Source organism: Carcharhinus amblyrhynchos, chromosome X (assembly GCF_965287045.1).
Source record: "Carcharhinus amblyrhynchos chromosome X, sCarAmb.v2.hapA, whole genome shotgun sequence".
Classification (NCBI taxonomy): domain Eukaryota; kingdom Metazoa; phylum Chordata; class Chondrichthyes; order Carcharhiniformes; family Carcharhinidae; genus Carcharhinus; species Carcharhinus amblyrhynchos.
Genome location: NC_137359.1, coordinates 12939244 through 12952508, shown reverse-complemented (window position 1 = coordinate 12952508; position 13265 = coordinate 12939244). Strand labels below are relative to the sequence as shown.

Below are 13265 nucleotides of genomic sequence, written 5' to 3'. Positions count from 1 at the left end.
TCATTGCTATTTCAAGGATGTTGCTGTGCGCAAAATGGCTGTCGCATTTGCTACATAATTTGCTGCACTTCAAAGTAATGAATTTAATTGAAATGCTTTGAGATGTATGAGATCAGGCGCTAAATGCAGGTATTTCTTTCTCCCTTTTATGTTAGGGGAAACTGCTATGCAGCTACCAAAAATAGTCATGACAGTGCAAACATTTCAAATTTTATTCTTGTATACAAATGATCTCCTGAGTAGTCTTGACTAATGTTGTTCAGCTGACCTTTTGAAGTGCAATCATGTAGGATGTGTTGGGTCAAAGCCATAGTAAAAGCACAGTCTACGAATTGTGCTCACTTATAAATGTACCTGTAATGTAATGTTCTGCCCCATGACTTGGGTTTCAAGTTCACCAGACAAGAGAAAAGTCTTCTCCTTCCACAGGGCCCCAGTTGGATGAGTTTTAACTGGCACAAAAACTGGTACCAATGAGTTCTCAGGATAAAAATATCCATAATTCTGAACCAAATGTTCATCTGAGGAGACTTCAGTTGTAAGCAATAAAAGAACTAACTTCAGAAAGTAAATCAAAGAGAAAGGTTTAATAAAATTGCAATACTCTTAACACTTGGGGCCACATCCTGGGCCATACAAGCTCCCAACCATTCCTATCTGCTTTTTATTTATACGTGGTCAGCTGATCACCATATCATTGTGCCATTGGTTGCATCGCCCACTGGTCAGCTGACCCTCAGCATGTTACCATGGGTTACATTATAACACCAAATGGCAAAAATGAAATGTCATGCTCATGGACCAAGAACGCTTTGTGAGATTTGGCTTGAGGTACATTATTGTGTCAGGACCGTTGCCCTACATCCGACTTAATGATCTAATCGGATGCGTGGTCTGATGCTGACATACAAAAAGTTGAAAAAAAGCAATGATGTCCTTTTTCTCTCCATAGTATTTTTTTAAAAATTGGTGCGTCCAAAACAGGTAGTTCATTGTCTTTTTTTCAATTAAACGTCTGTTTAGTTTTTGAGAAGTTAATTTGCTGCACTGAACAGAACTAATATTTTCTGCATAACTCAGTTCAGCCTAATCACTGCAACCATCTAGAATGACACACACTGGAAATCACATTTGGCTATTTCTCTAAGCAGTATAATATGTAACCAGATCTTCCATTGGTGCTTTTATTCTCCCAAAAATATTATCAAAATTTAAATTTGATAATGGATCAACAAGTCCAAAAGCTGTCCATAAAGATTGAGTGATCTCTGTTTGGTGAATTTCACCTTCCCCATCATTAATTTGATTCTGGCACCAACTATAGGCTGCGAAGTCTAGCAGCAGTGATGTTGTCAAGCAGGCCAAGTAATCAATCAAACTGAAGAATCTTCACATTTTAAGAATTAAAATGTACTGTTTATCTTTCATTTTTTAACCATTTTGTAGAGAGTGGAGTAGACTTGGACATGGGAATAAAGTAGAAACTTAAGTATTGTGAATTTAACCTTCTGTAAAAGCAGTGCAAAAGGAGAAATCATAAAGGAGAAAGTTGACATTCCACAAATATGAAAGTTTTTCTGGCCCAGAGATGATGATCAGCAGTAATTATGAACTTGGTACGCTGTTTGAAAACCAGTTAATCTCATTCATTTAATGTGTAATTCCTTTTGAGGGTTTGATATGACTGTACACAAAAAAGTGAAAGTTCACTTCAATTCATGTGATGTCCATCTTTTCACCTTCAACAGCACATTGTGTGGAGGAGTGGGAATCACTGCCAGTAACTTTTAGGTCCTTGCGTTTATCCGCACATGTGCGGGTACTAGAAGTTGCTTGGGGTTTCACAGCTGTAATGTTGATGAATTCTGACTGTCATTGTCATTACAATTACAAAATCAGAAACATCGGGAACCTCAAGCAAAGTATCAAGTTTACACTGACCCACAAACAGGTTTTGTTTCTGATCTTAAATATGTTTATCCACAGGACATTTCTGGGCTCATCATTGGTGTGCAGCCTGGTCAGCTGGTGTTGAACAGGGCGAGGGGCAAAAACTGGTTAATGTGGACAAAGCTGTAATCTCAGGTATCTCACAGGTAAGAGAGAAAATTTCATTACTTTGAGTTCTTTGAGTAATATGTAGTCCATCCTTTTAAACTCTTTGCGAGGGCTGGTTAACAAAACATTAATTTCCCTATAAGATTATTTGCTGAATTTTTGAAGATCGCAGTCCTAACTGATAACTTGCTCAAGGGGCACCCTCAAGTATGCTAAATATTACTGGGGCACAAATCTGTTTCTGCTGTTTACCGCATTTAATTGTGTTAGCTATTGACCATTGACTAGTGGAGGCATGGTAATTTTTGAGAGGAGAAGCTGTTGTGTCAGCTGTTCTTTTTTGATATTTCAACTTGCTTTGTGGAAACTGGGATGACCCTTTGCCACACGAGTGTAGGTTTGCTGGAGCAGGAGCATGGCATTAAATTCCAGTTTGGTAAACAGCACCCAATTCCCAGATCGTCAAGGGAGGCCCAGAGGTAATTGGAGTAACTTTGATCATCTTTCACTCCATAAGTTGCAATAATGGGGCTGCAAAAAGTTTTGCTTTTGTTTTTCCTTCATCCTAAGAGCAGTTTAGTTTTGTGGGTGAGTAAACGGTTGAAGCTGACACTTCTCCACTTTAAGCAGATATGGAAGACAGACTCCATATTTTTTTAAAATCCTGTTCCCAAAGTGTGGGTTGTATAGCAGTCAGGCAACTTTGCTATCTGAAATGAAATCTTTATTGCGTAAGGGTAACAGTAAGAAGCAGTGGACTATTGATGTGTAACATTGTCCATTGCTTAATTGTGCACTACAGCAAGCTTGAATGATGGTGTATTAAAAGTGTTGTAATTTGACTTTGCTGCCAAACTACTAAGACTGCCATTTTCTCATGAAAGCTGCAGTTGTGTAAATGTACCCATACTCTAATAATTTAGTTGTCATTGCTCTGCACGTCTGCCTGGTTTTGTTTTTCTAAATGTTGAGCTGAAAATAATTTATAGCAATGCATAACATTTTAAGAGTAATATTTATATTTTATTTCACAGAAATGTGAGTATTGTAAACGGTTGGGCGCTACCATCCAGTGCCAGATGGAGGGATGTTTAAGATCGTACCACTTTCCCTGCGCAGCAGCATCTGGATCCTTTCAGTCAATGAAATCCTTGACCCTTCTGTGTCCAGAACATATTGATAAAGCAGTGGAGATAGGTACTTACACATGCTTTAAATAGTCTTCAGTATTAAAGATGTAATTCTTACTGTTCTACTAAATAGGGATTGCGAATACTTGCATCAATTTTTTCTTCCTCCAGATTTGTGTGTGTTTTTTTTATATATCTAAAGTGAGAATCTGGTTCTTCATTAGCTGTGGGTAGATGCTGTGTTTGATGCTGAACTAAGCTGTACAAAAGGACCCAAGTTTGACCCCTGGCACAATTGGCTTGATCTTGGAGGAAGTGGTGTCAGGTACCTGTGACTGGTCGAGGCAATCCTGCGTGCAGTAAGGTGAAAATCAACCAAGATTCTTTGGTTGCTGTTCATTTGACTCTTATTAGCAAGTGCATGAGTGCAGATGTTGGATGGGAGGGTTAGGTTTAGTGTTTAGCTGGGTTATCTTCCATCCCCTGCAAAGCTTTCTAGATGTAATTATTTAAGCAGGTATGGAAGGTGAGCAGTTGATGTAGAACCATATCTCAGCTGGAGTATTTTTGAAGATGGAAGGGTGGGGGAGACAGTTTCTTTTTTAAAAAAACACAACTTGACCGAATCATTTGTTCTGTTACCAGTTTGAGTTATGTACATCCAGATGGGTTTGCATCGCCATCTATATTTAATACTAATCTATCTCATGGCTTTTGTGTCCTAGCAGTCGAGCTCAATTTTAATTTTTTGTACCAAGTAGGGTTAGAAGGTGGGAGGATAAAATGTGAGGTTGGTGAAAGGAACGTGTTGATTCGAAGGTGAAGATTGAGGCCAAAAGGATGGGAAATGGGGAGGTGTGTCAGGAGGTGATGATGTGAAAGGAAAGGTATAGGTGAACTAAGATATATGTGAGAGGGAACTAAGATAGGGTAGACAGGTAAAACAAGTCAGGGTGAGGATTAGATGGTAGCCACAGACCTTTGAGGTAGGGAATGTCAATAGGTGCTTATTGGGATAGGATTGGGAGGTGTTAGACTGAGTAATGTAGGGTGAGTTTTAATTTGATGGCATTGAACACAGTTTAACCTCTTGTTGCACTGTTACCCAACTGAACTTTATCCTGAACTGTTTGGTCTGCAACTGTATTTGCACACTCTAATCAGTCATCTGTGCTCCATTTGAGCCTCCTCCCACCTTTCCTCATCTAGTTATTGATGTGGAGAGCCAGTGTTGAACTGGGGTGGGCACAGTAAGAAGTCTCACAACACCAGGTTAAAGCCCAACAGGTTTAATTTGGTGTCACGAGCTTTCAGAGTGCTGCTGCTTCAGGTGAGTGGAGAAATTGGGTCCACAAATAGGGCATATATAGACAAAGACTCAATTGCAAGATAATGGTTGGAAGCCACAGGCCATTATCTTGCAATTGAGTCTTTGTCTGTTCATGCCCTGTTTGTGAACCCAACTCTCCACTCATCTGATGAAGGAGCAGCGCTCTGAAAGGTCATGACACCAAGTAAGCCTGTTGGACTTTAACCTGGTGTTGTGAGACTTCTCCCATTTAGCTAGTAATGCAACCCTCCATTTCCTCCTTCCTCATGCTTATTTAATGCTGCGTGTGAGTGAACGAACATGTATGGATATGAGAGTGCTTCATAAATTGCAGGGTACTTGCGAAAATAAGTCATTAATGTTTATGAAAAATTGTGGTCTGCGCTTGCATCTTGATTCCAACTTCGCGATGGGACACTAGTGAAGTGAGCTGGGCAGCAATTCTGAATATGGAGATTTGGCCACTGAATCTACGTCAACATCACAGTGTCTGTATACTAATATGGACAAGACAAATCTAGGGTGCAAATCTTTTGTTAGCCAGATGTTTGATAAGAGAACTGGCAAGTTTTTGTGTATTGGCAATTTCAAATGGACAGTACTTCAATGTGAGTTCAGTTTCTGTCCCAATGTGTTCTGCCTTCAGACAACCTAGCTATTGAGTACTGTTGTCAGGCTGATTTCTGAACTTCACCATCTTGGAGAAGTAAAATACTTTGGCGAAATGTTTCTTTTATTTTTATTGATGAGCTTGAGCTTTATTGAAATGAACATGTGGATAGTAATGGAGAACGCAATTCAGCTCAAATTTAAGGTTGAGAAATAGTATTGCTCTGATCCAACATAGGATCATTTCAATACAGTTAAACCACCGTATACTGTTAAGTCCTACTAAACATATCACATTATTAGAATACCTACAGTGCTGAAGGAGGCCATTCAGCCCATTGAGTTTGCACCGACGACAATCCCACCCGGGCCCTCGCTTGTCCCCCTGACACGAAGGGGCCCAATTTAGCACAGCCAGTCCACCTAACCCGCACATCTTTGGAGTGTGGGAGGAAACCCACGCAAACGCTGGGAGAATGTGCAAACTCCACACAGTGACCTGAGGCTGGAATTGAACTTGGGTCCCTGGTGCTGTGAGGCAGCAGTGCTAACCACTGTGCCACTATGCTGCACCCTTAAATATTGCTCGTTGGCACAAAATTATTACATTGTCTTCATTGCATTGTATATATTCATTTTGATCTCCAGTACAGGGGGAGCAAAGAGAAAGGACAGTTTTCTATTCAAGTTGGGCTGGAGGATGATGTGATGGTTAGAGGATGATGTGAGGGTGGGATCTGGGAGGAGTAGGGAACATGGATCTAGGTTGGGTGAATACTGCTCAATAGATTGCACATCTGGGAAATCCCCTCTGCAAGAAGTGAGATTGCTAATTGTTTCTGAACTGTTACATTTTATTACATCGTGAGTACCACTTCTGGAATTGTTTTAATACATTTTAGATATAACTCTCTGGTTTACTTTGCAACTGTAACAGGTAGTAATTAAATCTTTCATTTGTGTTGAAAGTTGAACTGGTACACCAATGATAAAAGCCAACCTCTAATTCCAATTTATGAACCAATCCAAATAGAACACCTTTGTAATAGAATCAAAATGCTCTGAGGTGGAATAAATGCATAAATCAGAGTTGTTTAGATATAGCAGTTTTTTCACCGAGTACTTTTGTGAATAGTCCTAACTTCCAAATCGGTAATTTTATTTGCAGCTGACAGACCTAATTTTAAATCAAGCTGATGATTGTGATTGCTACGTGTAATTTTAAAAATCCTGAATAATAGTTGTGAGCCTCATTTGGGAAAATATTAACTGGAGCAGTGACTCTAGCTCTGTACTGTGACCTAGGTTTACTGTCTGTGATCGACTCGTTTAGGATGTTTTCATTCAAAGCAATCAAAGTCGTCCCTGCAGGGTAACACAGGGCTAACTTGGTTTATCTGTTAAAAAAAGTTAAAATTAAATGTATTTAAAAATGATCAATCTGTGCAGGTTTCCAATCTCTCCGATTTGAAAGTGGTCAGTTATAACAGAAGTGTTAACATAATACCCATTTTTATTCTATTTTAGCAAAGGATGAGGCAAATTGTGGTGTGTGTGACGCTCCAGGAGATCTCCTGGACCTTCTTTTCTGTACCAGCTGTGGACTGCATTATCATGGTGCCTGTCTGGAAATTGTCGTGACACCAGTTAAACGTGCTGGTTGGCAGTGCCCGGAGTGTAAAGTGTGCCAGACTTGCAGGTTTGTAACTGTTTCAGATGGGCAGAAATTGCATTGGTAGCACAACATTGTCAGAGACTGACTGAAGATAAAATCTGTGTAACCTGTTAGAATGTTAATAGTTGCAGAGAAAACTGCAAATATGAAGGGCAGGTAGTCCATGTTCTCTCTTTCAAAATGGTTTATTGCGCTATCTTGTGCTGTCATTTGTGTAATTTATATGTATGCATTGAAAGTTGGTGTGCTCTTTTATTTGTAGAAATTTCTATTAACATACATCTGTAAAACATTTAGCACAACAATGACAGCTTATATTTAAGGTAATTGGCAAAAGAACCAATGAGGGGCATGGACAGAGTGGAAAAGTCAATTACTAAAGGGCATAGGTTTAAGGTGTGAGGGGCAAGATTTAAAGGAGATGTACAAGACAAGTTTTTTAAACAGGGCGTGGTGGGTGCCGTGGGAAGTAGTAGAAGCAGATACAACAGTGACTTTTAAAGGGCGTCTTGACACATACATGAATAGGATGGGAATAGAGGGATACGGCCCCTGTAAGGGGTAGGGGGTTTTAATTCAGTTAGGCAGCATGGTCGGTCCACGCTTGGAAGACTGAAGGGTCTGTTGCTGTGCTGTAATTTTCTTTGCTCTTTAACCAGAGGTGATGGGAAGGAAAACATTTTACGCAAAGTGTGGTTCGGATTTGAAATGCACTGCCTGATAGGGTGGGGGGGTGTGGACTTGATAGCAGCCTTCAAAATGGAATTGGATAAATATTTGAAGGAGGTAAAAATTTCATGGATATGGGGAAAGAACGGGGGACTGGGATTAACTGGGTTGTTCTTCGAGAGAGCCAGGGCAGATTCAGTGGACTGAGTGGCCTCATTCTGTACTGTACTATTCTCTGATTTGTGCAGGCAAGGTTGTAATGTCTCCTATTGAATTCCATGCAGGCAGCCTGGTGCAGACACAATGATGCTTGTGTGTGATGCATGTGACAAGGGCTATCACACATTTTGTTTGAAACCAGCAATGGAGTCACTGCCTACTGATAGCTGGAAATGCAAGGTGGGTGTGTGTGTTCTATTAATGTCATTCAGCATCAGATATAGATGACATTAGTGGTTTGCATATGTTTGACAAACCAGTGAATGTGAATGATACTCAAAAGTCATGTATGTAAACATTTTTTGTGTACAACAAATTCCACCCGGACAGATGAGAGTTTGCAAATCTTTCTCTAGTAGGCTCACTTGCATTTGACCATTACGAAGTTTGGGATGTGCTTCATTACTTTTTCAGCTAAAGGTTAAAATTATGCTGGCAAAGTTGTAGTATATGTTGTTGTGAATGTTTTTGATCAGATAGGGTTTCGATCCTTCAGCTTCGTTTGTTTCACCAATTCTTTTCGCATGCTTATTTTCATAAAGTTATTGCCGATCAGCCACAGATTTATTGTCCATAATTTGCTGAAGTGGGGAGAAGAATAAAAGAGTAAGACCAACAGTTTGATATCATAATGAGACCACGAGTCAATCTTTCCCCACTCATCGTGCTTTTGTAAAGCATTTGCTGCCATGACCGCTGAAGGTGGCAAGTGCTTTGATGCTTCTGATCTCCAAGCTGACCTCAATTTTGTCATAGAATAATCACATTTTTTTCTGTATAACTATTGGATAATTCATTTACATGCAAGGATTGAATGAGCAAAAAAAAAGTTACTTTTCTTGGGTTTTGTTTTCCTCTTTTTGACTAGCTCAATGTTATAAAAATACCTTTCCTCTTTACCTGCCCTGCTTGTCCCTTTTGTTCTTTTATCTGACCTTGTGCAAACTAGTTTATTTCTATGAACGTCATCTAAGATGTATTGCCACCACCTATCAAAACAACTGACTAATCATGAGGATTGGCGTTTTCCTTGTTTGTTAATAACTTAATGAAGTGTACCGGGTGAGCAAAGGAAAACAACGCTCTGTTTTGGTAATAGTCCACTTACTCGTGGGTCTTGCGGTTAAGGAATGAGACATAGTGCGAGAAGACCTAGAAAGGGAAAGAACAAAAAAGGAAGATGATTTTAAAACTTTTAAGAATCCCCTACTTTCTAAGTTAAGAATTTGTGCACAGTGACTTGCTGCCATATTGTACATGGATGGGGATAGACACTGGTTAGTATGATTTGTGATTTCTGTTTCAATCTGAAACTTGAGAGACAACCATGCAAAATCTAAGAGTCCTATGCTGGGCTAAGTTTTCAGTGCAGGTTTGTAGAAATGTTCCTTTGTTAATTTTCTAATATTTACGAAGCTACTTTGGTAGCTGTTGAAGTATCAAGTGGATAGAAGACTTAATTTGACATTTCCAAGATTCTTTGCAGGGCAATCTCACGTTTAATATTTTTTAACAGAACTGTCGTGTGTGTAGTGATTGTGGTTCAAGGTCTGCAGGGAAGCATCCAAATGCGCAGTGGCATCAGAACTATTCAGTGTGTGAGAAATGTTACTGGCAAAGGAACAGGGACAGTCCCACGTGCACAATATGTGGTAAAACAAATGGACAAACAGATGACACGTTAAACTGCCATATCTGCCAAAGGTAAGTGACTTCTGCCGTTATTATGATCTATCAGGTCTGGAAAAGGTGTTCTGTTAGCAGCAACCATCATGGCCAACTGCGTCCATAGTAAAGCATACCATGGTATGTACATGGAAGTTAATTGGTCTTCTGTTATAGTTTCTCTCAAGTACTGTCTACCCCCTGCTGATTTGTTGCTAGTAATGTGCATGAAACCTAAACCAGTGTGGGTGAAATTTGAATGTTTCTGCAAGTCTTGAATAGGATACCATAGAATTTACTGCACAGAAGCAGCCCATGTGGTCCAGCTGGTCGATGCCAGTTGTTATATTGCAGATTGCAAAAAAGTTGACCTTAAAGGAGGTCACTCTATATGAACATGCTCTCTCTTGCTCTTCAAATAAGTTTTAGTGAAAACATTTGCTCTATTTAAGCTCCCCTCCAACATCACCGCTCCCCCCCCCCCCCCCCCCCAAACCCGGCCAGTAGTTTTCTTCACAGTACCTGCTTAATAGGCAATCTGCTTCCTTAGATAGTATGTGGAAACCAGTCTTGGGTGACTCTTCCTCTGCTTTTCTCCACAGTCCCTTTTGGGAAGAACCTGATGTTTATGTATTGTTATGCTAACAGGAATTCCAAGTGTTGGAGTGAATTTTCATTTTAATATTTCCAGTATTTCTATTCTTACCTCCTCCATCTCATCAATTTTAAGCTCTATGTTGGATGGTTACTATTTTCATTGGCTTGTATTCTTTATTCTCAGGTGGATCCATGCAGACTGTGGTCCTTCACCCCTCCATTTATCAGGGCAACAATACACGTGTACAATGTGTAAAAACTTATCACAAAACTCAGGCCTTTCAGTTCCCGAGCATGGTGATGAGATGCGATTGAAACTACGGTCAGTGGAATCAGGTATGGATTGATAGAGATATTTGGTTGTTTCTGAAAATTGTTTGGCACTGATTTAGCAGCAGTGAAAATGTTCTTGCAGATTAAGTCATAAAGTACTCAGTGCGCATTTAAATTGGTTATCCAAGTCTTGCTACACTGCAGGCTTCTGGCTCATTGTTGTAATAAAGTGATTTTTAACTTTGGCAAATAGTACCATGATCTGAATGAGCTGGGATTTTGTGACAGTGCCATGTTATCCTGAATGTGCATACAATTTGATTGGAAATGACAACTAGAGTTATAACAAAATAACACTTTTAATCCTTCATCATGCAGTCACTGGGCAAAGCTTGGTCCTATGGCATTTAGCGAAACTGTGAACACAGCTATAATCAAGGAGTTGTACTATACTTGTGATGTCTGTTCTCTTGAATAAGAACATTTAATTACTAAAATAGTTGGCACACTGGCCTCACTTTTATTTTTGTTTTAACAAGCTAACCCACATTCTTAAGTAGGTTGTGCACTTGCTGTTCTCCAGTATCACTGAGTAACCCTTTTGAGTCATCATTTAGAATATAAGCATGTAATAATTTTATATATAAACTGTTGTAGGGTGTTGAATGCCATTCAGCTGGTGTTAAGTAGGTTAACTATGTATTTGATGACAAGAACTATGTGCATATCTACAGTAAATGGTTCAAACTAGGAGCTCCATGTTTGCTTGTACACACAGCTCTGTCCAACATTAAACTGACCCCCTAGGTACAGGTCATGTGTTTTCATGCATCAATGCTTAAGAGTACTGTATTTAGTCCCACATTAACCCTATATGTGCCAGAACCACCACCTGCACCTCCCCCAAGTCTTTATTTTCAAACTATTCTAGTTTACTCCTTGTATTTACATTGTCATTACTACCATCTCCCTTCATTCAAGCTTTTGAGTTAATAGGTTCAGGTGATCTGGAGGTCTTATAACCCTTCCTTCTCTTGTTTGCATGACTATCAGACAAGTATTAGACTCTCTTGTTGAACATAAGCACTGTTGATTTGGAGGTTGTTCTGGCAACCAGGCGTCTTTCCATCCTCTTTTTCTATTCATTGGATTGAATCCCTCTTTGCCTGACAATCTGAGTAGCTTTCTTGAGGCTTACATCTTCCTTCACTTGAAGCATGTCTGAGAGTGCACCATCTGACACTAAAAACTATTCTATCCCTGATAAGTCAGATTTTAGGTGTCCACATTCGTAGCCTTCTGTACAGATCATTAATGAATCAGTTGACAGGTTCTCCTGAGTGCTGGAAACATATAAATTTAGCCCTTTCAAGGATTGTGTTAATTCTTAGTTTAGAATAAGCATTGAATGATTTTAGTGCTTCGAACTTAGCAGGTGATTCCTTGTCTAGCATTAATGTTGTTTGCTGTTGGGCCTACTGAATAAAAGAGTGTGTTAAACTTGTTCAGCCTCTGTCTTTTTATCCATACCTAAAGTAATCATATATCTAAGGAACCATTTTCTCCAAAATCTCTGATTGTGAGATTGATCTGGGCCTTGGGAAAATCCAAGTTGAACTGGTAGAATGGACTTCTGATCCATGGCTAAAATATTTTAAAGCTGAACTACACTTTAAGAGGTTGTTGCAATTCAAGACAGTGCCACTGTACGTTTGAAGCCAAAGGGTTTACCCGCATTAGTTGGTTTTGGCAGGCTCCCGCTGCAATGCTGACATGCTCAGCCTTGAAAAAATTTTAAACAGTGACTGCTTGGATCGATTATCTGCAGGGTTCTCTGTTTCAGTGCTATGTTTTAGGGTCGTGAAAGTGTGAAATCCTGGCCTTTGCTGGTCTTTTAAGCTGATTCTTTAGTCGTGGTTCTTCCAAATTTATTAATTCTTCTCCCTTGAAGTGAGCTCAGACACCATGTGCCGAGCACTGACTTGGAAATCCAGCAGGCCACGTTGCTTTCAGAAATGGGCTGCTCTGACTTTTAAAAGGCCGACAACGTTTTTAAACAAGTTCTGGCCAAGAACTTTTTTGGTCAACACTGCTTGATCTTTGACTCTGAGCTCCATGGGTATTCAAACTGATCTCCATGCAATATCTGGAGTTGTCAGCTGGAAAGTGGCACTTTTTTTCCCTTCTGCCGTCTGTCTTCAATTCTGCGATGGAACTTCCTACAAGCAGTCTCCTGTGTCCTCACTTCAGGTGCTTTTGGTCAGGTCAGAAAGTTCTCCTTTAATTTTCCAGCTTTTGAGTTTCTGCTTCAGCTTCTCAGGTTCTGCATTTTTCCAAGAGATGCCACCATGTTGGATACCATTTGGTACGCCTTAATGAAGTTTGTGTAAATATACACATACAGTAAAGAGCTCAAGCTAGGAGCTGTATCCACACTTGTGTGAGCAGCTCTATCAAACACTATACTGACCCCTCTGTGTGGGTCGTGTCTTCTCTTGCATCACTGTATGGGTGGTGCTACTTGGTCTTACATTAACCTTATGTGCCAAACCCTTATATTACATAAACAGTTGATGTCATGATGTGAACCATCTGCTACTTTGTGGCCCTCTAGCACAGTGTGCGTTACCTAGCTGTCATTCTGTTCTGATTGCAGTTACTGACCCTGATCATTCTGTCTGTTATGCATTACAGCCTCTTACAGCCCTGTTAAGGTTTGCAAAAATGATTGAGTGGGTCATTCCCTACGTTTCTGCTTCCCATTTGGCCTGTTAGTACTTCAGGCTCCAAAATAGAAGTTTTACATAGCAAAACAAAGCTTTGTGAAAGTTATTGTTGTGCACTGATATCTAGTTATTGTTCATGACCATTTAAAATTTCCTATTACATGAGAGAAAATGCATGACTTCAATGTGTATTGAAGTAGTTGGAGGATAGTTTGATTTTTGTGAAGGAAAAATCTCTTCATCCTGGATGTAGTCTGCTTTTCGGGCCATTCTTAGATGGCAAATATGCGGCATACAACAGAGGCCATAAAATA

General features: G+C 39.8%; 1 protein-coding gene across 6 annotated transcripts in view; it reads left to right on the top strand.

Moving 5' to 3' along the window:
* Positions 1-13265, top strand: part of kmt2d (lysine (K)-specific methyltransferase 2D) — a 230807-nt gene that overhangs the window by 73871 nt on the left and 143671 nt on the right. For all 6 annotated transcript variants that reach the window (XM_080217863.1, XM_080217861.1, XM_080217862.1 and 3 more), the window contains 6 exons: positions 1987-2096; positions 3093-3255; positions 6655-6826; positions 7756-7870; positions 9207-9394; positions 10137-10288. In XM_080217863.1, coding sequence (XP_080073989.1) covers positions 1987-2096; positions 3093-3255; positions 6655-6826; positions 7756-7870; positions 9207-9394; positions 10137-10288 — 900 coding nt within the window. The remainder of the gene's footprint in view (positions 1-1986; positions 2097-3092; positions 3256-6654; positions 6827-7755; positions 7871-9206; positions 9395-10136; positions 10289-13265) is intronic.